The sequence below is a fragment of the Aotus nancymaae genome, unplaced genomic scaffold (genome assembly GCF_030222135.1).
Source record: "Aotus nancymaae isolate 86718 unplaced genomic scaffold, 86718_ANA_hifiasm-v0.15.2.pri h1tg000008l, whole genome shotgun sequence".
NCBI classification, from domain to species: domain Eukaryota; kingdom Metazoa; phylum Chordata; class Mammalia; order Primates; family Aotidae; genus Aotus; species Aotus nancymaae.
The window spans coordinates 55,992,857-56,015,944 of NW_026988419.1; the positions used below are offsets into that span (position 1 = coordinate 55,992,857).

The window sequence follows — 23,088 nt, forward strand, 5'->3', positions numbered from 1 at the left end:
ACAGCGCTCCCCGCTAGGAATTGCTGCCCTTCCCACTTCCCTGTTTGTCAGACCCTTGAGCTCTCTAGCCCCGACACCCCTGGGGGCGCTGAGGCGAGGAACTCTGCTAACCAGCTGCCTCAGAACGCCGCTGTTCCCAGGCCAGGTGTCTCTGGCTCTTATGCCTTTCCACACCCAGTCGCGAGAGTTCGTCCTGCTCTGCCCTCCACTGGGTGGATGGGGACACCTCGGAGTTCTGGTTTGCAGTGTGTAGTACCGGAGAGGACTCCAGACGATAAAGGAATGTAGCCTTTGGCCACGATTGGTGGATCGAGCTGCTGGGTTCCCTGGCGGACATTCTCCATGGACCTGGATGGCAACTGCCCCTAGGATCAGAGTTCTTAGCCATGGGAACAAACCAGGAATAGTGTGGCCTCCTTCCTAGATGCCAAACTTGGGCAGAGTTTGTGATGCCTTTTTCGTGTCTGCGGCCTGGGACAGAGAGCTCAAGCAGCGAATGGGTCTTTGCTGCCAGATTCCCCAGGCAGAGGTCTCTGGAGAAAGCCTTTCTATGGGAGTGATTGGGGCAGGAGTGACATTGTCAATCCCAGGGACAGAGCTCATGGTGCCGCCGGACCGCGCCCTCTCCGGACAAGTGGAGAGGCGCTGGTTAATGGAAAATGCCTCCGCTGCAACTTAAATCCGGTAGAAGCAAGTTGGGCCCAGAAAGCCTGCGGAAAACGGATCGCAAAGCCAATCACCACCAAGAAGAGTCCCAAGGGACACTTGGGCAAAGGCACCCTCTTGCCCGATGCCCCCAGCTCCTGAAGCCGGGCCTGGAAACCCTCAAAGGCTTAGTCTTCACTCAACATGATTTGGCTCTGCTGGCAGCCTCGTCCTTCGCCATAGAACATTGCGGGTGTTATCATAATACTCTGAAGGGGGGGAAAACGAGTCGGGGGGATGTAGGCGGTGCTGAAATGACCGGCTTTGAAGAACCTGCAGGCAAAGTTTCCTCCAATCGTCTGAGCCTGTCCTCTTATTCCCGGTTGTAACTAAATACTGTTGCGAGCGCAGCCGAAGCCCTTTGTTGGAGATGTGTGAGCGCAGTCTCTACAGAGCGGGCTACGTGGGCTCGTTTCTCAATCTGCAGTCGCCAGACTCTTTCTACTTCTCCAACCTACGGCCGAATGGCGGCCAGTTGGCCGCACTTCCCCCTATCTCCTACCCACGCGGCGCGCTGCCCTGGGCCGCCACGCCCGCCTCCTGCGCCCCCGCGCAGCCTGCCGGCTCCACTGCCTTCGGCGGCTTTTCGCAACCCTACTTGGCCGGCTCGGGGCCTCTCGGCCTGCAGCCCCCAACAGCCAAGGACGGACCCGAAGAGCAGGCCAAATTCTATGCACCCGAAGAGGCCGCTGGGCCAGAGGAGCGCGGCCGTAGCCGGCCGTCCTTCGCCCCCGATTCTAGCCTGGCCCCTGCAGTGGCTGCTCTCAAAGCGGCCAAGTATGACTACCCGGGTGTGGGTCGTGCCGCGCCGGGCTCCGCGACCCTGCTCCACGGGGCTCCCTGCGCTCCCGGCTTCAAGGACGACACCAAGGGCCCGCTCAACTTGAACATGACAGTGCAGGCGGCGGGCGTTGCCTCTTGCCTGCGACCTTCACTGCCCGACGGTAAACGGTGCCCAAGCTCCCCGGGCCGGTTTGGGCCGGGATGGGAGGTGGGGTTCAAGGGAGAGTGTAAGGGGAGGTGAACCGCCTGGGGGCGGGCAATCTATAGAGAACGGGCTGGGCTGACGTGGGTCGGGGCTGTGTTGCAGGCCTGCCATGGGGGGCGGCCCCAGGGAGGGCCCGCAAGAAGCGGAAACCCTACACGAAACAGCAGATTGCGGAGTTGGAGAACGAATTCCTCGTCAACGAATTCATCAACCGTCAGAAGCGCAAGGAATTGTCCAACAGGCTGAACCTCAGCGATCAGCAGGTCAAAATCTGGTTTCAGAACCGGCGTATGAAGAAGAAGCGCGTGGTGCTGCGGGAGCAGGCGCTGGCGCTCTACTAGCCGCGCGCGTGGCCAGGGCTGGGCCTGCCCTTTTGGACAGAGGCCTGGTGTGGGGAGGAGGAACTGGCGCTAAGGCTTTTCCTCCGGTTCCTTCTCCGCCGGTCCCGAAGCCACGAAGAGATTTAGAGACCAGGCCAGCTGGGCCGCCTTGCTTTCCTCCGTCCCTGAGAAGCCTGGGAGAAAGTGAGGAAGTTCCAAAGCAACCCTGGCCTTAAGGCTTCCACGTGTGGGGTCTGAGGCCACCTCTCCCTGCTCCAGGCTGGGGCATTTGCACCCACGGCTCATTCTTGCTCCCTGGTACATGGATTTTTCTGTTTCCATTCAATTCGTTCTCTTTCACCCTCTCTCCAGCCCCTTCAGCATTTAGCAGTCGCCCAGTTAGGGCTCAGAGGGAAGGCCTCCTGAGGGAATGGAAAGGACTGTGGGTACAATTAGGTCTCTGCAGCAGAAGCCCTTTGTGGCAAGGCCAAGATCTTCACTCTGGAAAAAGGAAAAGGCACCATACAACCAATACCCTCCTGTCTGCCCTGGCTGATTTGAGAGGACAAAAGCCACACTAGACCTTCAGACTTTGGGAGGAAAAAAGAGAGAAGGGGAGGGGCTGTGTAGTGGGGCAAACTTGGAGCTATCTCAAAATGTGAATGCAAGCTAGGCTGGCCCCTCCAGCTGGGTGGAATAGGGTGGAGTCTTCCTTCTCTGAGATGGGATGAAAAAGACTGGGGCTCCAGACAAAGTGCAATCTCCAGACATGACTGGCAAACATTACCCTACTCCCACCTCCTCATACAAGCCTAGGCCAGGCTCATGAACCCTGTAACTGGATCCCCAGAGCCTAGCTCTGGTGAAAGGAGCTGCTAGTCTGCTTTGAAGCTGTGGCACAGGGAGGAGGGAAAGATATCCAGGGGAGGAGAAGGGAGTGATCAAGAGGAGGAGGGTGCTACACTCCAGCTGTAAATATGGCTTTCCAGGTGAGGTGAGTAAAGGTGCTGACACATCTGACTTTCTTGAATAACCTTAATGGACCCCCACAAGGACAGGCAAAAGATTCTTCTCAAGGATCATGGGGTGGGGAAGGAGATCTCTTAGATTCTCAGCTCCTGCTAGCTGCTCTTGACAGAGCAAAGAGGACCAGAAGTTCCTCTCACCGTCTCCACCATCCGCCAAATCTACCAGTGGCCCAGCTACTGTGCCCCTTCTGAGGCATGTCTGGCTTGTCCCAGTGGAGACTTTGAGGCCCTGGGCCCTGCCAGGCTTGCCTCATGGAGGTGGAGTTGTTCTGGGTGTGCTGGAGTGTCCAGCCTTAATCTCAGTGAACCCAAGCCTCCCTCTGCTAGCTTATTCTACTATCCTCGCCTCTTCTCTCTCTCCTTCATACATGCAGCACCCTCCTCCACAACTCCTGGCATGATGTACAACAGCCCAAGGATTCAGGATTCCTTTCCAAAGTCAGTGATTTCTTTTCAGCGGAGGACCTGGCCCTAAACCTGGCGTGGGCACCTCACAGAGAGCCTGGAGGCTTAGCTCGGCTGACTTCAGTTGATGTTTAGACTAATTTCATTTTCTAGGCTATCTAATAGTTATCATGTATGTTTTGCTTTGATTTTGTTGAAAACAATAGCTTGTATATATCAGACACAATATATATAAATGTTTTGAGTGAAAATAAATATTGAGGTCCGAGCCAAGCTGTCAAGGGGCTGATGTCAATTTTTCAAAATGTTTTGGATTCCCCTCTAATGTTTTTCAAGCCACCAAATTCATTTTTCTTTTCTGGTTGTTGTTTCACTGCTGGTGTTGACTGTTCGTTAAATGAGAAAATGGCTTCCAAGGCGGTCAGGAAATGGTGTGTAAAAGCCTACCAACCAAATATGTTTGGAATATCCAAAAAGGAAGAACCATGGCGGATCTGAGTGTGTCTCACACATTAAGGGGACTCTCAGCTTGTTGCAGGCTGGGACTTCTGCACTTAGCCTAAATTCTCAAACTTTAACGTTTACTGTTATTGGTGGACTGTAAAGGTTTGAGGTTCCTCGGATTTAAAAAAAAAAAAAAGTCTGTCTCCACCAAGTTTTGCTCTGGCTTCTCTGGAACCAGCTATGATCTTGCTAAATCCTTGATTCCAGCAGGTTTACCAGGAGCCCAGCAGACTTCCTTGGGAAATGGGTCCTCAAGACTCCCTAGCCCATATGAACCTCTAGCTCAGTCGGGGAAAGCCAAGTCCTGCTTGCTACTCATCTTCTTGCAAACCCCAGCTCCTAGCTGATAGAGGTGGAAACTAGCTTTTAGCTAGAGGGAGAATTAACAAAATCACTAAATCACTAACACTGAATATTCAACATTCCAACTCCCTTTCCCAGAAGCGAATTTGGTGTATAATTAAATTTTTAATTGTTCTTTGTTTGCACACACATTTATATATACAATATATGTATATATATTCAATGGGAGAGAAAGAAGCAAGAGCTGCCAAAGCCCTATGGCTCAAAAGGTTTCCCCACCTGGCTGGGCACATAGAGGCGATAGTACCCAGAGCAGGATCTCCAAGTCTGAGTCTGCATTCAGAGGTTTGCCTCCTCGAAAACAACTGAACAAAGGCGGAAGCCTCCCTGAGCCCTCGGAAGGCTGGGGAAAGGAGGAGGAAAGGAGACGTACTCAGACTCAGGCCTTAAGACAGACAACACAGAGGCTGTTTCTTTCCAAAATACATCATTAAATCATCGTGTTCTTTCCCTTTAGCCTGGGATGAGTAGGGGGGAGTGGACATTCACGGAGATCACTCCTCAAAGAAAATTAAATTATTCTAAGTATAAAAGCGTATCTCTTGGTTCAGCAGTTTTTTCCAAATCTATCCCTTTTGCTAGTTCACACAAATACAAAGACTCTGGTGTCTCCTTCCACAGCACTGGTTCCGGCAGAGATCTGGAACCACTAGGAAATTCGTAAGAAACAAATGCTGAAGAGAAAGGACGCTAAAATCTGAGTGCTCAACATTCCCTGCAGAAAGACAAATGCGTCCTCTGAAATGCTGCAGTCCAAGCGGGCCTCTTGGCTAAGAAAACGATTTTAAAAGCAGAAAAAACAGCTTCGTCTGGCATTCAATCAGTTGCGAACTCAGAGGGTGGCGGGGGAGGGGGGACACTTTTAAGGCCTGGGAGTTCTCCCTAAGGGAGGTGGGCCGGGGAGGCTTCCGGGATGCCCGCGGGTGGAAGAGAAATCCGGAATCGTTGTAAATATTCATGTGTGTGTGGGAGGGGGAATGCCCCTTCACCCGCCTCTCCCAACTGCATTCCCCCCTCAGTGATAGTGGGGGAAGGCAAGGCGCCTGCCCCACTGTCCTAAGACAAAGGTGATCTCCCCATATTTTTGTTCTCCAGTCGCTTGACTTAAGAAGTCCATTCCGAGGTCTTTCCAGGGAAGGAACTGGCTCTGGGTGTTTTCCCTGCGTTTCTCTTCTTTCGTTTCTTAAAAGAGCATAAATAATTAAAGTTTGGCAGGGAGGAAAAGCTTTCTTGCAGAACTGTAGTGGCAATAAATGAAATGACTCAGAATCCCTTCCCCAGTCAGCTTTTACGAGAGCTGCCAGACAGTGTCTGTTCACGTTCTCCAGATACCAGGGGCGCCCTGACAAAGTTAAGGTCAAGTTAGTGTCTTATCTTGGGTGGCTCAAAATCACCGCATAGCGTCCCGGCGCTGTGCGGAAAGCTCTTCCTCGCGGAGCTGCTGGCTGCGCCCCGAAGGCCTGGTGCGCCTACGTTTCGGGTGGGGCCGCGCAGGCAAGGACGCCACAGAGCCGGGGTCTCCACGGTAGGTTCTCGAGCGGGATGCGCGGGTCCGGAGGCTGCGGTTTTCCCTGGGTTTGGGAAATAGGGGCAGGAACTAGGAGGGAGCTGGGGCCAAAGAGCCTAGCGGGCTGGGACTGGAACGAAAGCGCTCTGGGTTGTGGAGTGGGGAGTAGGGGACAAGGGTCCGCGCTAAGGAGCCGAGATGGGCCGGCCGCCCCTTCCCCTGTGCACAGGTCCGCCGCTGCAGATGGCTCACCCTCCCCCGCCACACTGCTGCTCCCGCCGGAGCTGCCGTCGCCATGTCGTTGAACTTGAATGGTTCGTCCTCCCCAGATCCCTCTTCGGCGGTCAGCAGACTCCACATTGGGGGCGGCGGGCTGCTGGCGCCCCACCCTGTGCCGCCGGTAGAAAGAAGGTGCGAGAATTTTGCGAACCCCCAGACACATAAAGACCCGGATTGAAGTCCTCGCCGCTGCCCTGGGTCCTGAGCTACCGCAGGGCCAGTGGTGCAGAGTCCGGGGAGCCATTTTAGGAGAGAGATCCAGGGGCGTCGACCACGAGCCCGAGCCCGAAAGGGAGAGGCTTGGGCTTGGGATGGAGTTGGGGAGGCAGATAAGTGTGCTTGGGGTCTGGGTTGAGGAGAAGGATGCCAGCTGAAATCTTGGCGGGGGTGCCAGCTGTGGGGAGGGGGCACACAGATGGGTAGTTCTAGTTGGGGGAGGCTCGGTGCCCTCCAGTCGCCACAGACCTATTTGCGCAGTGTTGGGGGAGGGAAGCAGACTGGGAAGGGGCGGAGGAAGGAGAGAGGAAGGGAGAAAGGGAGGGAGGAGAAAAAGAGGAAGGGGGGGGACATCAGCCAGAAAATAGATATTAGCTCAGACCACCCGCCTTTTCTCTGTCTGTCCGCACGGTGGGCAGAGCGCACAGCACCGGCACTGCAGCGGCCCGGGCCAGGGAGGGAACCAGCATCACAGCCAGCGCCGCCTGCCCTGGGTATAGGACTGAGGCCCAGGCCCCAGTGCTGGGATTGCCTGGGCGGAGGAATCTTGGGGAAAGGGGCAGGCTCCTGCCCTCGGTTCTGGGATTTGGGTTTGGGAAGAGACGGTTTACCTTTGAAAAGTGTCTGCTCTCTCTGAGGTGGGAGCCCAGGTCTTGGCTGGACCCATGGGCTAGGAGAGGGTCGCGGCAGGCTGGGAGGAGAGTGAGGCCTTGGGGGAGTGGATGGGGCGCCTCACGAAGAGTCCGCCTCAGTGCGAGGTGATACAGAGGGGCTCCAGTTGGAGAGTCAGGCGCCGCTGAGAGCCCGCAGAGAGGCAACCTATCTTGGGGGAGGGGCTGAAGTGACTGTACCGACCCAAGGGTGCCAAAGGAGCCTCGGGGAAACGCGGTGCGGTTACGCAGGCTTTGCCGAGGCTCCAAAGCAGTGAAGGGTCTGGGTATAAGGCGGACTAGTCCCAAGCCAGGCCTAAAAACAGAAGGGGTGAGGAGGTCGGAGGTGCGAGTGTGGGGGGGTTGTCTCTTGCGGGGGGCCAGCGGGAAGCCGGGCACCGTGAGAGTAGGACTTCAGATCCTTTTGTTCACCAGACTCCCCAGATTCTAGGGAGGCCTGAGGCCACGGGCTGAGCTCCCTCCTGGCTTTAGTGCTGAAGGGGAAGGGAGATGCAACAGAGAGACAGAGACAGTGACACACAGCTTAGGGGAAAGGAGGGGAGAGGATGAGAAAGCAGAGAGAGACAGAAGAAAGGAGACAGGAAAGCAAGAGGAATGAAGAAGGAAAGCAGAAAAGGAGGGGAAGGAGAGAAGTGAAGACAAGAGAGAAGGGAGAAGACTGAAGAGAGACCAAGCAAGGAGAAAGAAAGACAAGAACAGAGAGGGAAACCAGAGAGGAGGGAAGAGAGCCAGGTGGGCACGAAGGCCCTGGCCTGGGTGAGTGCCTAGGAGGTGAGTGGCTTGGGTTTTCCGAGGCCAGCACTAGCACCCCTGGGGTCAGAACCGGAAAGAGCCAAGTTACTCCGTGCTTAACGCGCTGGGCAGAGAAATATGTAAATCAGGGCTCCCTGCGCCCTGGAGAGTAGCGCAATTACTACCGGTGAACAAGAAGCAACAAGCTCCCAGGCGGGTGAGCTGCAGAGGGTGGCAGAGTCGCGGGGGAGGGAGCGGCTGCAGTAAGGGGGGTGGGTTTCGGAACCTCACACCCTCACACCTAGTCCCTAGCTTCTAGGGAGCCTGGAGCCGGGGCTCCCCCCCGCTTCTTGCTGCTTCTTTCCCTTCCCCCTTCCTCCCCCTCCTCCCCCTCCTTCCTCCTCCCCGTCGGCCTCGGTCCGCGTACTTAAAGCCGCGCGGGCGGGCGGACGCGGGCGGGCGGCCCGGTCGGGTGGTGGCAGATGCGCCCAACGGTGGCAGCGGCCAGCGGCGCGCAGGTGACCGGCCTGAGGCGCAGCCTGGTCAGAGGGCGCCCGGGGAGAGCTGGCGGGAGAGGGCAGCCGACCTGCCCCCAGCGCGCGCGTCTCGGCGCCAGGAGCCGTCCCGGGGCTTGTTGGCGAGCGCTGATATAGATATAAGGACATTTCTCTTCATGGCGTCACGTGACATAATTACCACCAGAATCAATCAAGATGAATTGCACGTCAGCGCCCGGTGGGGATTTTTGCTTAGTTGATCCTGGCCCAAGCCTCTTGTGCAATCGATGGCTCAGGTTGGCTGCGCGGGGAGCGGCCAGGGGCTCGCCGGCGCGCACGCCGCGGAGCCATGAACGACTTTGACGAGTGCGGCCCGAGCGCAGCCAGCATGTACCTGCCGGGCTGCGCCTACTATGTGGCCCCGTCTGACTTCGCTAGCAAGCCGTCGTTCCTTTCCCAACCGTCGTCCTGCCAGATGACTTTCCCCTACTCTTCCAACCTGGCGCCGCACGTCCAGCCCGTGCGCGAAGTGGCCTTCCGCGACTACGGCCTGGAGCGCGCCAAGTGGCCGTACCGCGGCGGCGGCGGCGGCGGCAGCGCGGGGGGCGGCAGCAGCGGGGGCGGCCCCGGCGGGGGCAGCGGCGGCGCGGGGGGCTACGCTCCCTACTACGCGGCGGCGGCGGCGGCGGCGGCGGCGGCAGCGGCGGCCGAGGAAGCGGCCATGCAGCGCGAGCTGCTCCCGCCCGCGAGCCGCCGGCCGGACGTGCTCTTCAAGGCGCCTGAGCCGGTGTGCGCTGCGCCGGGGCCGCCGCACGGCCCGGCGGGCGCCGCCTCCAACTTCTACAGCGCAGTGGGCCGCAATGGCATCCTGCCGCAGGGCTTCGACCAGTTCTACGAGGCGGCTCCTGGGCCCCCGTTCGCCGGGCCGCAGCCCCCGCCGCCGCCCGCGCAGCCACAGCCCGAGGGCGCAGCCGACAAGGGCGACCCCAAGACCGGGGCTGGTGGCGGCGGGGGCAGTCCCTGCGCCAAGGCGACCCCTGGCTCGGAGCCCAAGGGGGCAGCGGAAGGCAGCGGTGGCGACGGCGAGGGCCCTCCGGGGGAGGCGGGGGCCGAGAAGAGCGGCGGCGCAGGTAGGCACCGGGCGCCGGGCGAGCGGTGGGCCCGGGGGCCGCGGGGGCGGGGGGGCGGCGGGGGCCTCCCTCTGCTTGCGCCGTTTTATGTGCTACTTTATAAGCATTCGAAGAGGTTTATACATCCTATAAGATTTCCCGGGCCGTTGTAAAGCGCGTTTATGGTAGGAAACCAATTTAGGTGGGCTTAAGGTAGACTTCGAGGAGGACATTAATCGCTGTAGAGAGCTTTTCCCCAGTTTTGGGCAGGGAGGTGCTAGAGACCATGGAGGGAGGGAGGGAGAGTTCAAGCCAGTGAGAGTGCGTACACCCGAGCCTCTTGCTTTTAAGGGAGAGAGGCGGGGAGGGGGAGCTGTGGGGGTAGTTTGATCCTTGCACTGGACTTTATCCAAGCTGCTGGCTGACGCGCGCCGCTGGAGTCAGGCAGATGCTCCGGCGGGCACGCTTGTGTCTCTCTTCCCTCAGGTTCCAGTTCAGAGCCTGCCTTGCCCTCTGCTTCCCCACCTCAGTGCCAGGCTAGGGGTGTGTGTGTGTGTGTGTGTGTGTGTGTGTCCCGGGCGTGAACACATGTCCACGCCCGCACTCTCTCCTGTGCCCGCCCATATATCATTCCCCACCACGCAGGCAGGGCCTTTCAGCCGCGGCAGAGGACGTCTCCAACGGGGCCAAGGCCTGGCCCTCGTTCAGTGGCCGGGGCGGGAGGTTGGGAGCTGGCAGGAAGCGGCCTCTCTCACCCCTTGATCTCTTTGCCTTGCAGTGGCCCCCCAGCGGTCCCGGAAAAAGCGCTGTCCCTATACCAAGTACCAGATCCGCGAACTGGAACGCGAGTTTTTCTTTAACGTGTACATAAACAAAGAGAAAAGACTTCAACTCTCTCGGATGCTCAACCTCACTGACCGGCAAGTCAAAATCTGGTTCCAGAATCGCAGGATGAAAGAAAAGAAACTGAACAGAGACCGTCTGCAGTATTTCACTGGAAACCCCTTATTTTGAGAGCTCCAGGAAGCGCCCCCTCCCCCAGCCCCACTCACCCACCCTCCTCCCCACCAGCCTGCCCTCCGCAGGCCCAATGTCCTTGGGTTTAATGACGCCTCTTCTCTGTGGAACTTCACGATTCCTTCCCACGGTCAACTCGGGACCTCCCAGCGACCACTGCAGCCTGCGGACGAGGCCGGGACTTGGCCGAGCGGATCCTAATAAGGGGAAAATGGTAAATGCAAACGTCCCTTTACAATTTTACCGCCAATATGCTGTTGTTCCCCCTCCCCCTCTCCCAGTCCTCTTGGAGACGCCGCGGGGTCTTTAGGAAGTTAGGCCAGGGGGCTAGAAGGCGCTGGTGTTTTGCTCTGAGTTTTAAGAGAGCCCTTCCTTCCTCTTCAGTGAACGCAGATTATTTAAACTTTGGGAAATGTACCTTTGGTCTGTCATATGAAGGCATGGGTCACTGTCTTTTTGTGTGAATAAATGGTTTCTAGTAAAATGGAGGTTACAGCTTCAATACACTGTATGAATTCTCCTCTTTGAGGTTTAGTGCCTGATTAGAATATTTTAGTGGCCAGAACCCATGCAACTGAAAATCGAATGAAATACCTTTTAATCCCTCTAAAATAGGAGTCGTTCCCTCCCACCACCTCTAGGCTACATTGGTTTTAAAATCATGTTAGTGATGAATTTCTGAATTGACGATATGACCAAGCAATGCTGGCGCTGCCTTCTTCAGGCAATAAGCCTGGGGCAGCAGGAACCTAAGAAGCGAACTCCCACCCCGACCCCTAGTCTAGTGAACTTGGGATTTCTGAAAAGACAACAACCATTTTAAAAAACTGGTTAGAAAATCCAAATTATCTCTTACAAGGTAACGAGGAGCCACAGTCCCTTAAAAGAAGAAACCAAAATTAGAACCCTACACTGAAGGGAGAAGTTTTCAAAAAGGAAGTTTTATCAGTGGGTGGAGAGGGCTTGTGGTCCTCGCTGGTTCATGGTGGATCTGAAGCAGGGAAGGTAAACCCTCCCCACCCCCACTGAAATGGGGCCAGGAGCTGCAGACCCTCTCGCGGCATTTATCGCTTCAAGTTAAAGAATGTGGTGAGGGCTGCACTGCACTTTATGTTTCAGGGCCAGGCCAGGCTGTTTACAAAACCTTGAACTGTCTAGACAATACCATAAAAGTCAAAGTTCTAAACAGCTTAATTGGGTTATATTATACACCTTCTGGTGGGCCCAAAAGAGATTTCCGCAATGTGCAATAAACTGGAGAAGTGAGAAAAGCTTCTCTCTCTCTCTGAAAAGAGTGAAGTGAATCTTATGACTCAACCTCTCCTAAGCCCAAAGACAAAATATAAATCTATAAATGCAGGGTACCCCAGGCATCTTCCAAGGAGTCATGCATTTTAAAATACAATTTTTAAAAATTGCTAAGCTTTATTTGGAAAGGAAAAAATAAGTGCATAAATGTATGCCTTTGAACTTCCAAAATGTCAAGGTCATCACCTTTAACCTTTCTGAATAATTAGGCGCCTTAAGGTTCTTCTTGATTTTCAGCTGCCACCCACTCTCACACATACATGCTCACACATAGCCAGACCCACACACACATTTATGACCACACAGAATAATACCAGGAGCTCACCATAAATCTAAGAAAATTCCTAATTTCAGGATCAATAACCTTAATTTCCCTGCAAACGTTAGTGTAATGCAATAGTAGTCAACTTCTTTTTAAAATATTGGTTAGATTAAAATGCCTGCTAGCTGCTTTCACTACAGCTAGGAAATGCTGCGGATTTTTTTTGGGGGGGTTCTTAAATTGTGGTCCCCTTTGCTTTAATGAAGAACTGCAGTTTTTAAATCAGGCATTTGAAGGAGGAAGTTCTGTGCAGCTTTACACCTTCATTAAATTTGAAAGCAATTTGCCACCCTGTGAAATAAATTATTGCACTTTCTATAATAAGGAACAAAAGAAAATATAGTTATATTGCCTTTAAAAGCATCCTTTGGTGAAAGATGCAATGGAAACAAAGCCTACAATCGAAAAATTTCGTTAAGAAGGGGATTCCTTTGTTTGGAATTCTAGGCATCGGTTAAAACGTCAGTGCCCTAATAGTATGATCGTTTCAGGAGCTTAAACTGTTTTTTTTTTTTTCTTTCTGTTTCCATCTATTTTTTTAACTGCATCTAAACGTAGCAAGCTTGTGTGCCCACCACCCAAGGCACGCCGAACCGAGATACCATTTCCCGTTTGCAGGGGCCTGGAGATCCACACGAGGGCGCGCTCACGTTCCAGAAGCCGCGTTTGACCAAGAGGCCGCGGTACCTATCTGTCCAATACTGGATTCTAATAGGCGACCTCAACCCCTTAGTAACAGGCGGCAGCTAAGGTGTTTGCTAGTTTGTTTGTTCTAAGCAGCCATGAGGTGTGAGAAGTTGTATAGAGACAGAAAATGGAGCAACTAGATTGACGAAACAGATCACCTTGTCTCTTTAAAGATAAAGCTGCTGCAAAAGAGTACCTTGGTATAACTTGATAGTGTGGAGGAGAGTTTTAAAAGATAAATGTATGCATTTTGAAATATATCATAGTCACCGCTAATTAGTTAAATTAGGGAAATCAGTTTTCTTGGTTTCAGTGTGGAGAGCCTCGTCTAGGGTTGGACATTCCTCACTTACATCCCCCTCCCCCCTCAAAAAAACAAAAACCTTCATCGGTTTTGCCGGCTCTCAGACCGCCTGAGATGATTAAAAGGCTTTTGTTTATAACAGATCAGGGCGCGGGCAACTTAGCCGAATGTCTCTCAGAAAAAATAATAATAATAATAAGACTCATGGAGGATTGGGAGAGTCGTTCTGGGTTAGGGAGCCGGGGCCGTGCCTGGCGTGCGCGGCTACCCGTGGCGACCAGGAGGCGCCGGCAGGACTGTGAGTTGGTGTGCCCAGGCCAGGCTGGGCTGATGCGGCCACGGGAGGCAGCAGGCACTCAGGGGGAAACGTTTATACTTCAAGGCGTTCTGGAACGGGGAATGTATTTGAAGCAAACGGACTTTGCACTCAGGGGGAAACGTTTATACTTCAAGGCGTTCTGGAATGGGGAATGTATTTGAAGCAAACGGACTTTGCATTTGACAGAACACTGGCCACCCTTCCAAATTGCACGCCGGTCTTGAGGAGGGGAGTTGAATTTTGGCTCTCAAAAGCAGTTTATTTGTTGAGTGCCCTCCCTTCCCCAGCAAAGCCCCTGACCTTGGGGAGGGCCTGTGTCCCCGTCTGGAGTCAAAAAGAGAGGAGACAGGGCTCCTGAACATTGGCCTCTAAGGGAGGATGACTGCCCCCTTTCCCTCCTCGAAGTTCATTGTGAAGAGCCTCCAACCCCCAGAATTAGCACCGGCCTCGTTGGCTCCCCTGTGTGTCTTCCGCCCTCCAAACCCTGGACCAAAGGCCCTGGGGCCTGCCGCTCGTCTGCCTCCTGGAGCTGGCATCAGCTTTGGCGGGGAGGCTGGGGCGCCAGTGAGCCCCCGGCGAGGCGCCAACCAGTGGCGTGGGTGTTTCCCGTGGGCAACCTTGGCTCCACTAGTCTGACCGCCGGTCCAGCTTGGCTATAGTGAGTCGACCTTACCGGAGTCTGAACCGTACCATGGTCTTTGTGTAGTGAGAACCGCCCTCCCCAAATGTCGTTGTGTTCCCCGTAAGGCGGCCCCAGCGGCTGCACATCTGGCTGTGCGGGGGGCCCCTTGGCCTTGGCTGGCAGCCGCCTGCGAAACACCGCTTCTCAGCGGTCTGCAGCTTCTTTCCTCCCTGCGCCCAAGATGGGCCTGACAAGGGCCGGGGATCAGACCAGGGCCCCTGGGGGCTGAAGACCTCTCCCCACCCCCATCTTTCAGAATGTGTGGGGCTTGCAGACTGTGGCCTTGGATCCTGAGGCGCCAAGGTCTCAGACTCTGAAGTGGAAGGGAAATGCCCGAAGTCTTTTGTGTCTGTGCAGAAAGAGGCTCTCCGGCTGCCCGCCCTTGTCGCACGTCTAGATAGATCCCTTATCACATTGATGGTAGACTCCCCATTTGCCCCCTCGATTTCCTTTCACCTTGGCCTGGAGGTGCACAGTGCAATCCAGAAAAGCACCCTGGGAAGACAGCTTTTAACTGACCCCATTCCCTCTGTCCCCAAAGAGTGGCACAGCCCAGAGGCAGCTCAGGACCCTAATCCGGGGTTACCCTAAGAGCCCACAGGTCCATTCAGGCCCAGGGCTTCAACTCTTCTTCCAGGAGACAAGAGTGCAGCTGCAAGCCACTTTTTGATTACAAATGCTAATTTCTTGCTCAAGCTATCCTTTTAATTTTTCCCTGGAAAGAACTGTGGCTGGGAGAAGGGCGTCTTGGTACAGATATGGGTATCCATCTCCTTTATGGTGCAATATTGATTTATTATTAATGGTAACTGCTCCAACTCAGCTAAAGATGATCGAAAACAGCAGCTACATTAAATACTCATAAGCAAAATAAAGGCTGGCCTTTAGAGCACTGCCTTTTTATTCCATTTGTCTCATCTCAGCCTTTGAGTCTTAGGCACACTTTCCATCCTTTGGGGCCCAGATCATTCTTTTGTATTATTTCTATCTTGCTCAATTTTTTAGTAATAAAATCTCTCAAAATGCTGACAGTCTCTGGTCTCAAGGAGCGGGTCTGAAGGCAGAAATTTTAAAGAGAAAAAAATAGAATTTTGTGAGAACAGATTCAAAATTATATCTGATATACACATTTTTGTCTGTGAGTAAAAACCTATTTAACTTTAACCAATATGAGCGTGACTTTGAGCTCAAAGCCACTGAGAGCTGAAATGGAAAGGTCCCCAAATTCTGAAGACACATCCTGCCTATCCTGGCTCACTGCGGACCTACCCGCCCGCAAGGAATTGCTTGTTTTTAGCCTGGATGTTTTCTTCATGTATAAATAAAGATTATGAAAGGGCATTTGATGGGCATAAAATTCCCGATGAGATTGAACAGTCTTGCCTTGCTTAGGGTAGGGAGAATTGGGCAGACGAGTTCCCGAGGCAGCTCTCCTGGCGAAGAGGCAAAAGGGTGACACGCAACACTGCTGGAGCGCCAAGCTAGTGTCAGGGCGCCTGCTGCAAGTGAGTGCAGCGGGCACATTATCCAGACTTGGGCACGCTTAGCCCTGGCTTGGAACAGGATATCCACCATGTGAGAAAGCAAATTTCAGGGCACCGGTCAGTGGCTGTTAGCTTTGAACAGGACCTTAGCAACCTAGAGTCAAAAGTTATGGGTTTTTTTTTTTTTCTGCCTTCCTCAACCCCCACCCCTAAGCTTGAAAATAGCTACCGCTGTGGAAAGGTAATGTTTAAACCTTGGGCTATGCTGGGATGCCGCAGCCTAAGCTGTTAGAGGCGCCAGGCTTTTAACCTGACAATGATGTTGTATTTGAACAGCTGCGTAAAGGTTTAAAAGGTCTGTCTCATTGCCACCGAGGAGTTTTTTAAAAGAGGTTATTGTTTGGGCGAGGGCACTGAGAGGGAACAGGCGAAACGGTCCCAAGGCCGAAAATAATGTTCAACGCTTGTTTCCACCAGGCCAGGGGAGATTCCTTTTTGGAAAGAGGGACAAAGGGTTTGTTGGGAGAGGTTTTTGTAAAGGAGCGGGTGGGCTACTAGGTCCCCAAGAATGCTGAGGCGCTTTAATGAACATCAGGCCCCAAATAAATGTTCTGTTGAGGCAGAAACCCAATTTGCCCACAAGTTCAGTCTCTGGGCCTGAAATCCAAGGCCAGCCCATGCCCGGCGAGTGTGGGGAAAAGAGAACACACATGCCTTCCCGGCCTGAGAACTGGTTCATGGTCAGAGTTTCAGGGGCGGCTTTACTTTCTTGGCTGCAGGAAGGGAACCTGGCAGGCCGAACGACGGCTCCAAGCCCTGGCCGGCCCCTCACTCAGGGCAAATCTTTGGAAATCAAGGTTAAAGCTCCCTGCTGCTGCCCCGAGGCCCCGGCTTCCGCAGGGCGACTCACCCGCCTGCAACCAGAGAAGGAGGGAGGAAGTTGTTGAAGTTTCTCATAAAACTCTGAGTTTCCACTGTGGTGGTGGTGGTAGTGGTGGTTCTTTAATGAGCTGGACCACAACCCCAGACCATATCCTCTTTATAGAACTTGCCGTCACCAAAGGAAGCAGAGGACTAAGATTCGTCCACCTCCTTCCCCTCCCTTACCCAAGCAAAGCCTTGTCAAATAATTTTAGGAATTGTCCAAAACTATAAAACTTAACTTCTGACAAAAGTGTAGCTTTTAATATTTGACAATTTGTGTTAAAACAAAAATTGACCTTCTTGGTTAGCAGCGAAGGGACAAAAATCAATAGTATAATTTTCAATAATTCATAAAGCGAACGCCATTATGCTAAATTTAACTATTAATCTTATCCTTTACAAAGTCTCGATTGATTTGTTAATAAAGTATCTTCCCGTGTGTGGCAACAGTGGGCATAACTCTTTAAAAACCTTCAGAAGCAAGAAAATTACCAAGTAGCCCAAGAATGTAGATGAGAATTTTATTGATCGCCCTGATTCTTCTTAATATGTATTAATAAATTCCACAACCTTTTGTACCTTGCACTTGTCAGAAACCAATGCTTTTACAAAACCCATAAAAGGAAAACATATTTTTCTTTGCAGAAGAACCAAATGACACCTTTGCATTTCTTTCTGTCTTTCTTGGCCCAGTCAGTTTTCTGGAACTTCTGGATTCTGAGGGTCAACGTTTTCCCCTTTTCTTAAATTTTTTTTACCTTTCTTCCTTCCTTTCTGCCCTCTATTATCAGGGTGTGGGGAAGGAAACCTCGGTTTAGTTCTCCCGCAGGGAGCGGGAGAGACGCTTTCGCGGATAGTGAACTGCTGACACAGAATTGTCTCTGGGCTGAAAGCTCCCGGAGGCCCGGCTCCGCAGAGGTCAGGGTGTGGTTCCTCTGAGAGCCAAAGGCTAGTGTAGCCCGCCGGGGCGCATAGGGACCCGGAGCCAGGCAGGAGGACCAAGGGAGAGTACAACGCCGGGATCCGACCCAGCCACAGGGATCCGGGCCCGGCCGGCTGCTTGGCCTCTCGGCCCTCGCAGCCCTTTTTGCCTCCGCCCTCCGAGAGACACCTTGGCCGCTTCTTTGCCCCAAGGGATCTTTCCTTTGGACCCCTGGGGTGGGATGTCTGAGGGCCGGCGGAATCCGACTCACCTTCCCCGCTGGGCTGCCCGGGACTAAATTAATCAGCCTGCGCCCCCACCCTCTTGTCCTGGACCCGGCCCTCTTAAGCGCGTTCTGCCTGGGTGTGTGCAGGGGGGATGCTTCCGTGCGCTGGCGCCAGGGCACTCTGGCTTCCCTCCCCGTCCGTGCGTGTCCACTCGGAGGCTCTCTCGGGCCGAGCCTTTCCTTTCGCCGGCTGGGCCCAGTGGCCGAAGCGGGGTACGCGAGTGGGGCGGGCTGGCGGAGCGAGCCCTGGAGAGGCGGACAGGAGGGCGGCGGAGAGCGCTGGGCCGGTTGTCTCCAGCGCGCACTATCGCGGGCGCGTAGTAGATGTCGCTGTTGTCCGTGCTTACGCGGCCGGCCGGCCGGGCTCTGGAGCACGTGACCTGAGAGGAGGCTGCGGCTCAAGGCTATTTTCAAATCTCATTGGCTTGGTTGTCATGTGGTCGGCAGAGGCATCCACAATTACACGGGGAATGTTTTCCTAGAGATGTCAGCCTACAAAGGACACAATCTCTCTTCTTCAAATTCCTCCCCAAAATGTCCTTTCCCAACAGCTCTCCTGCTGCTAATACTTTTTTAGTAGATTCCTTGATCAGTGCCTGCAGGAGTGACAGTTTTTATTCGAGCAGCGCCAGCATGTACATGCCACCACCTAGCGCAGACATGGGGACCTATGGAATGCAAACCTGTGGACTGCTCCCGTCTCTGGCCAAAAGAGAAGTGAACCACCAAAATATGGGTATGAATGTGCATCCTTATATACCTCAAGTAGACAGTTGGACAGACCCGAACAGATCTTGTCGAATAGAGCAACCTGTTACACAGCAAGTCCCCACTTGCTCTTTCACCACCAACATTAAGGAAGAATCCAATTGCTGCATGTATTCTGATAAGCGCAACAAACTCATTTCGGCCGAGGTACCTTCTTACCAGAGGCTGGTCCCTGAGTCTTGTCCCGTTGAGAACCCTGAGGTTCCCGTCCCTGGATATTTTAGACTGAGTCAGACCTACGCCACCGGGAAAACCCAAGAGTACAATAACAGCCCCGAAGGCAGCTCCACTGTCATGCTCCAGCTCAACCCTCGTGGCGCGGCCAAGCCGCAGCTCTCCGCTGCCCAGCTGCAAATGGAAAAGAAGATGAACGAGCCCGCGAACGGCCAGGAGCCCACCAAAGTCTCTCAGGTGGAGAGCCCCGAGGCCAAAGGCGGCCTTCCTGAAGAGAGAAGCTGCCTGGCTGAGGTCTCCGTGTCCAGTCCCGAAGTGCAGGAGAAGGAAAGCAAAGGTCGGTATGAGCAGAGTTGCCTCCCCAGCGGGGCGCGCAGCCCGGGAACCGGCAGAGAGGGAGCGCCCGGGTGCCCAGCGCCGAGCTGGCGCCCGACTTGGCAAGTGCTGCTCCGCCTGGCTTTTAGAGGGGTGATCTCAGCCCCGAGATAGTCCCCGCTTCTCCCCTACTGCCCTGGCCCTCCCTGCCAGTCCTGGCCCCACGCTGATGGCGCCCGGGCAGAGGAAAATCTTGCCGGTTTTATTTTTCCTGAGCTAGACCTGAAACACAACAAAAGAGCGCAAAGGAGACCTGCGGCTGGTAAACACGACCCCAGAGCCTCCTTTCTCCTGCTCAGATTTGCAGTTCCAGTTTTGCCTTGAGCCCAATAATCATTTTAAGGTTACCGGGGCACCGTGTTCGTGTTCAAGTGTATGCACCCCGCATCCTGCGAGCTTGGGGGTGGTGAGGAGAACGAGATGGCTGGGCTGGTTGGTGCTTGGGCTGGGGAACAGGACTTCCTGCTTTTGCTGGACTAGGTAACCTTGGCTTTGTTTAGGAAAAGTGCCGCAGGCTTTGCAATCCGTCGCCAAAGAGGGCAAAAGCGGAGGGGGAGAGTGGAACTCGCATTGCCCACTCTGTAAGGCCAGCCTTAGGGCTGGGCTAGGGCAAAGAGCCATGGATCTGGCTTTCTGAGAAGGAAACCTACCCCTGCTCCTCTTCCCCAATGCTCAGAGGTGGGCCACAGTAGGGGGCTCCATTTCTGGGGGAATGCTTTTGTGTGGGGGCAAGAAGACATGAAAAATTCAGGAAATAATGGGGAATGCAGCAATACCCAGGCATGGTGGGGAAGGTGTTCTCGCTTCCCCATGTATCTTTTGAAAGAGAATGGGCACCTATAAACCTGACTGTGGGGCTCCCTGACTGCCTAGGAGAGGTGGAGAAGAAGCAGCAGACTTGGGCACCTGAGGCAGCAGTGGGATTGGTAGGCTTGTCCAGGTTGTGGCTTATTCCCCTCTGGCCCTGTCAGGAGCTGAACCCTTAGAATGTTGCTGGGGAGATCTGGAAAGTTTACTATTATACTAATGTTTTGTACAAGTTAGAAAGTCGAAAGAGAGAGAACCCAAATGCAATGTCCTCCCCATCATGTCATTTAAGTAATGTGACATCAATGTACGATTCCCTTCCATGGCCCACTTCATGTGAGTAATGTTTAATACTAGCATTTTCCAAAGCGGCCTGGCTGCCAGCAGGGTCATGGCCAAGGGTACGTTTGAACAGACTGAGAAAAAAAAAAAAAGTCTTGATTTTTTTTTCTTCTTCTCCCTTTAATTTTGTTAGAGGAAATCAAGTCTGATACACCAACCAGCAATTGGCTCACTGCAAAGAGTGGCAGAAAGAAGAGGTGCCCTTACACTAAGCACCAAACGCTGGAATTAGAAAAAGAGTTCTTGTTCAATATGTACCTCACCCGCGAGCGCCGCCTAGAGATCAGTAAGAGCGTTAACCTCACCGACAGGCAGGTCAAGATTTGGTTTCAAAACCGCCGAATGAAACTCAAGAAGATGAGCCGAGAGAACCGGATCCGAGAACTGACCGCCAACCTCACGTTTTCTTAGGTCTGAGGCCGGTCAGAGGCCAGGATTGGAGAGGGGGCACCCCGTTCCAGGGCCCAGTGCTGGAGGACTGGGAAAGCGGAAACAAAACCTTCACCGCTCTTTGTTTTTTGTTGTGTTGTATTTTGTTTTCCTGCTAGAATGTGACTTTGGGGTCATTATGTTCGTGCTGCAAGTGATCTGTAATCCTTATGAGTATATATATATATATATATATATATATATATTAAAAAACTTAGCACGTGTAATTTATTATTTTTTCATCGTAATGCAGGGTAACTATTACTGCGCATTTTCATTTGGGTCTTAACTTATTGTAGAGCATCCATCCATCCAGCAATGTGACTTTTTCATGTCTTTCCTAACACAAAAGGTCTCTGTGTATGGTTAGTACATGAACTCATGGCATTTTGAATACATCCAGTACTTTAAAAATGACATATATATTTAAAATAAAAGATTAAGAAAACCCACAAGCTTGGAGGGAGGGGGACTAAAAAAGCACATTACAATGTATCTTTTCACAAATGAATTTAGCAGTTGTCTTTGGTGAGATGGAACATTGACGATTTATGCCTTGTAGCCTTTCCCTTGTGGTGCATCTGTGGTTTGGTAGAAATACAACAGCAACCTGTCCTTTCTGTGCATGTTCTGGTCGCATGTATAATGCAATAAACTCTGGAAACGAGTTCGCTCCCTCTGCTTTCTGAAATGGAAATATCTTATGGTGGAAATGAAAGCCTATGGTGAGATTATCTACTGGTTAAACACCCTGTTTGGGACATTTGAGTGGGGGAGTGATAGACTAATAGGGGAAGGGAGATGGGCGAAAAAAGCTGGAGGAGGCCTAGGGTGTTGGATTTTGGCAGTGGTTGGGGGAGAGGAGTGATAAGCCAGCCTGAGAGTGCAGTTTTCATAATTGGGAGGAAGGGGAGTCTCCTGTTTCCTTTCCCAGCCCCCAGTGATAGTAACATAATTGCTCCTCTCAATGGGTGTGAGCTTCCCTCCGGCCTGAGCCTGGTAAGTAAGCCTATACCCCAAGCCACTTTCTCCTCAAAGCTTCCCATTTGTGTGTTTTCTCCTCTTTGGTTTTGGCTGTGTTGTTTTTAATGCTTTCAGTGGCATCTTGGTGATTTCTGGCTGGCGAGCAATCATCAGGGGCTAGGTGGAAGCTAGTCTTGCCCACCTGGAAGCTGCCGGCCTCCATTACAGGAGCAAGGACAAGCAGCAGTTTAGCACTGCAGCGGATCCAATTCTGCCCCCTTTCCCTCAGCCCTACCCCCATCCCAAGTGCAAGACAGCCAGACCTCAGAGAAGCCGAGGATGGGTGAGTTTTCCCATCCCACTTTGCCTTGGTCTCCTTGTGGACGGTTTTTGTGCTCTGTCATTACCTTTTAGTGGCCCACATGAAATTTTTTTAAAGGAAGAAATGAAAAGATTTTCCCCAGTCAGTCTTTCCTTGATTTAATTACAAGATGTTGGTTGGAGCTGCTGCATCTGGGATGCAAGAAAATGCAGAAAGGGTGACTGAAAATTTTGCAAATGAACATGACTTCCCATGAAGTCCAATGTTCCATTTGCTGCCATGGCCCGGGAGACTCCCACCAGCTTTCACCGGTTTCTGCAGGATCCCCACTAGAGAGCCCAGACTTATCTAGTCCTGTTGGGGGAGGGGGGAAGGGAGGAGAGGCCTTTCGGGGAAAAGCGAACAGAAAATTCGTTACCCTAGGTCCGGCCTGCGGTTTCAAACAGCTTTCAGCAGTTTCACAAAACACGTCCTTTCCATTTCTTCCTTTTTAAATATTTCCCTAAGAACAAACTATTTAGGTGCTCTAAGTCCTCATCCAGGGAGTCTCTGGGACAGTGGCCTTCAGAATTTTTAACTTCCTCCCCCAAACCAGGAACATTCCAAGGCAGAACCCTTTTAGGGGGCCATTTCCTGGGGGTGGGGGAGAGGGCTTGGAATCAATGCTAGATTGAAAACATTGGAATAGGTTTGCCCCAGACCTAACACCGGTTGGGCAGGCGGAGGGTAATTTTGACTTAGCCGTTTCTCCGAGCGTGTGGGGAACGCCATTAGTTGTTGTTAGGGGGCCATGTCTCGGAGGAAAGCCTGAGCTGCAAGGCAAAGGCATCCCCTCTGGAACAAAAATTAGAAAGCTATTGGCAAAGGTAATCAATCAGGCCATAAGTAGCCATTTACTCTCTTCCTTTTCGGGGCTGGAGGTGGGCCAGGAGCCCTCCAAGGATGCGCTGGACAACTTGTGGAACGAGGAACATGCCCTCCGCCGGCAGCGCCCCGGCGGCTTTTGTCTCGGCTCCCAGCCGGGCTTCCGAGGCTTTGTACCATGGATTTGGGAGTGACAATGGGCATTTCCTTCAGATTCAAGGCTGCTTAACCTCACCTCTGGAGGGAACAAAAATTCAGAAGGGAGTGGCCCAAGGACCTGGCCATTCGGCCAGATTTTTAGACATTTTGGGAGTCTCCTCTGAGGCCTCTAAGTGCGAACCGCGCGAAGCGGCCCTGCCTGGAGAGACTCACTGAGGCAGGGCTGGGGCGGCGGGCGGGAGCGGGCTGCTCTAGCATTTGGGTTCTGCCTTGTGGCGTGTTCTCTTCCAGGGCCTTTCCAGCAGC

The 23,088-nt window shown here is 53.2% G+C and overlaps 3 protein-coding genes across 5 annotated transcripts; all 3 read left to right on the forward strand.

The window, feature by feature from the left end:
- Nucleotides 1-1,000: 1,000 nt before the first annotated feature.
- HOXD12 (homeobox D12) lies at nt 1,001-3,719 on the forward strand. The gene is made up of 2 exons (XM_012471907.2): nt 1,001-1,649; nt 1,796-3,719. The coding sequence occupies exons 1-2, from the start codon at nt 1,076-1,078 to the stop codon at nt 2,032-2,034; spliced, it is 813 nt and encodes a 270-aa protein (XP_012327330.1). The 5' UTR covers nt 1,001-1,075; the 3' UTR covers nt 2,035-3,719.
- A 3,285-nt stretch (nt 3,720-7,004) lies between these two features.
- Nucleotides 7,005-20,259, forward strand: HOXD11 (homeobox D11). Of its 3 annotated transcripts, XM_021668969.2 has the most exons (3): nt 8,489-9,345; nt 10,103-10,555; nt 20,179-20,259. In XM_021668969.2, the coding sequence occupies exons 1-2, from the start codon at nt 8,565-8,567 to the stop codon at nt 10,336-10,338; spliced, it is 1,017 nt and encodes a 338-aa protein (XP_021524644.2). In that variant the 5' UTR covers nt 8,489-8,564; the 3' UTR covers nt 10,339-10,555; nt 20,179-20,259. The 3 variants fall into 3 exon arrangements, 1 of the variants encoding a protein (XP_021524644.2); XR_010341456.1 differs by lacking the exons at nt 8,489-9,345; nt 20,179-20,259 and adding an exon at nt 7,005-7,757 and having other exon boundaries at nt 10,103-10,179; XR_010341455.1 differs by lacking the exons at nt 8,489-9,345; nt 20,179-20,259 and adding an exon at nt 7,005-7,935 and having other exon boundaries at nt 10,103-10,172.
- On the forward strand, nt 17,858-21,142 carry HOXD10 (homeobox D10). Its single transcript, XM_012471944.2, has 2 exons — nt 17,858-18,858; nt 20,179-21,142. The coding sequence occupies exons 1-2, from the start codon at nt 18,114-18,116 to the stop codon at nt 20,454-20,456; spliced, it is 1,023 nt and encodes a 340-aa protein (XP_012327367.1). The 5' UTR covers nt 17,858-18,113; the 3' UTR covers nt 20,457-21,142.
- Nucleotides 21,143-23,088: the final 1,946 nt, after the last annotated feature.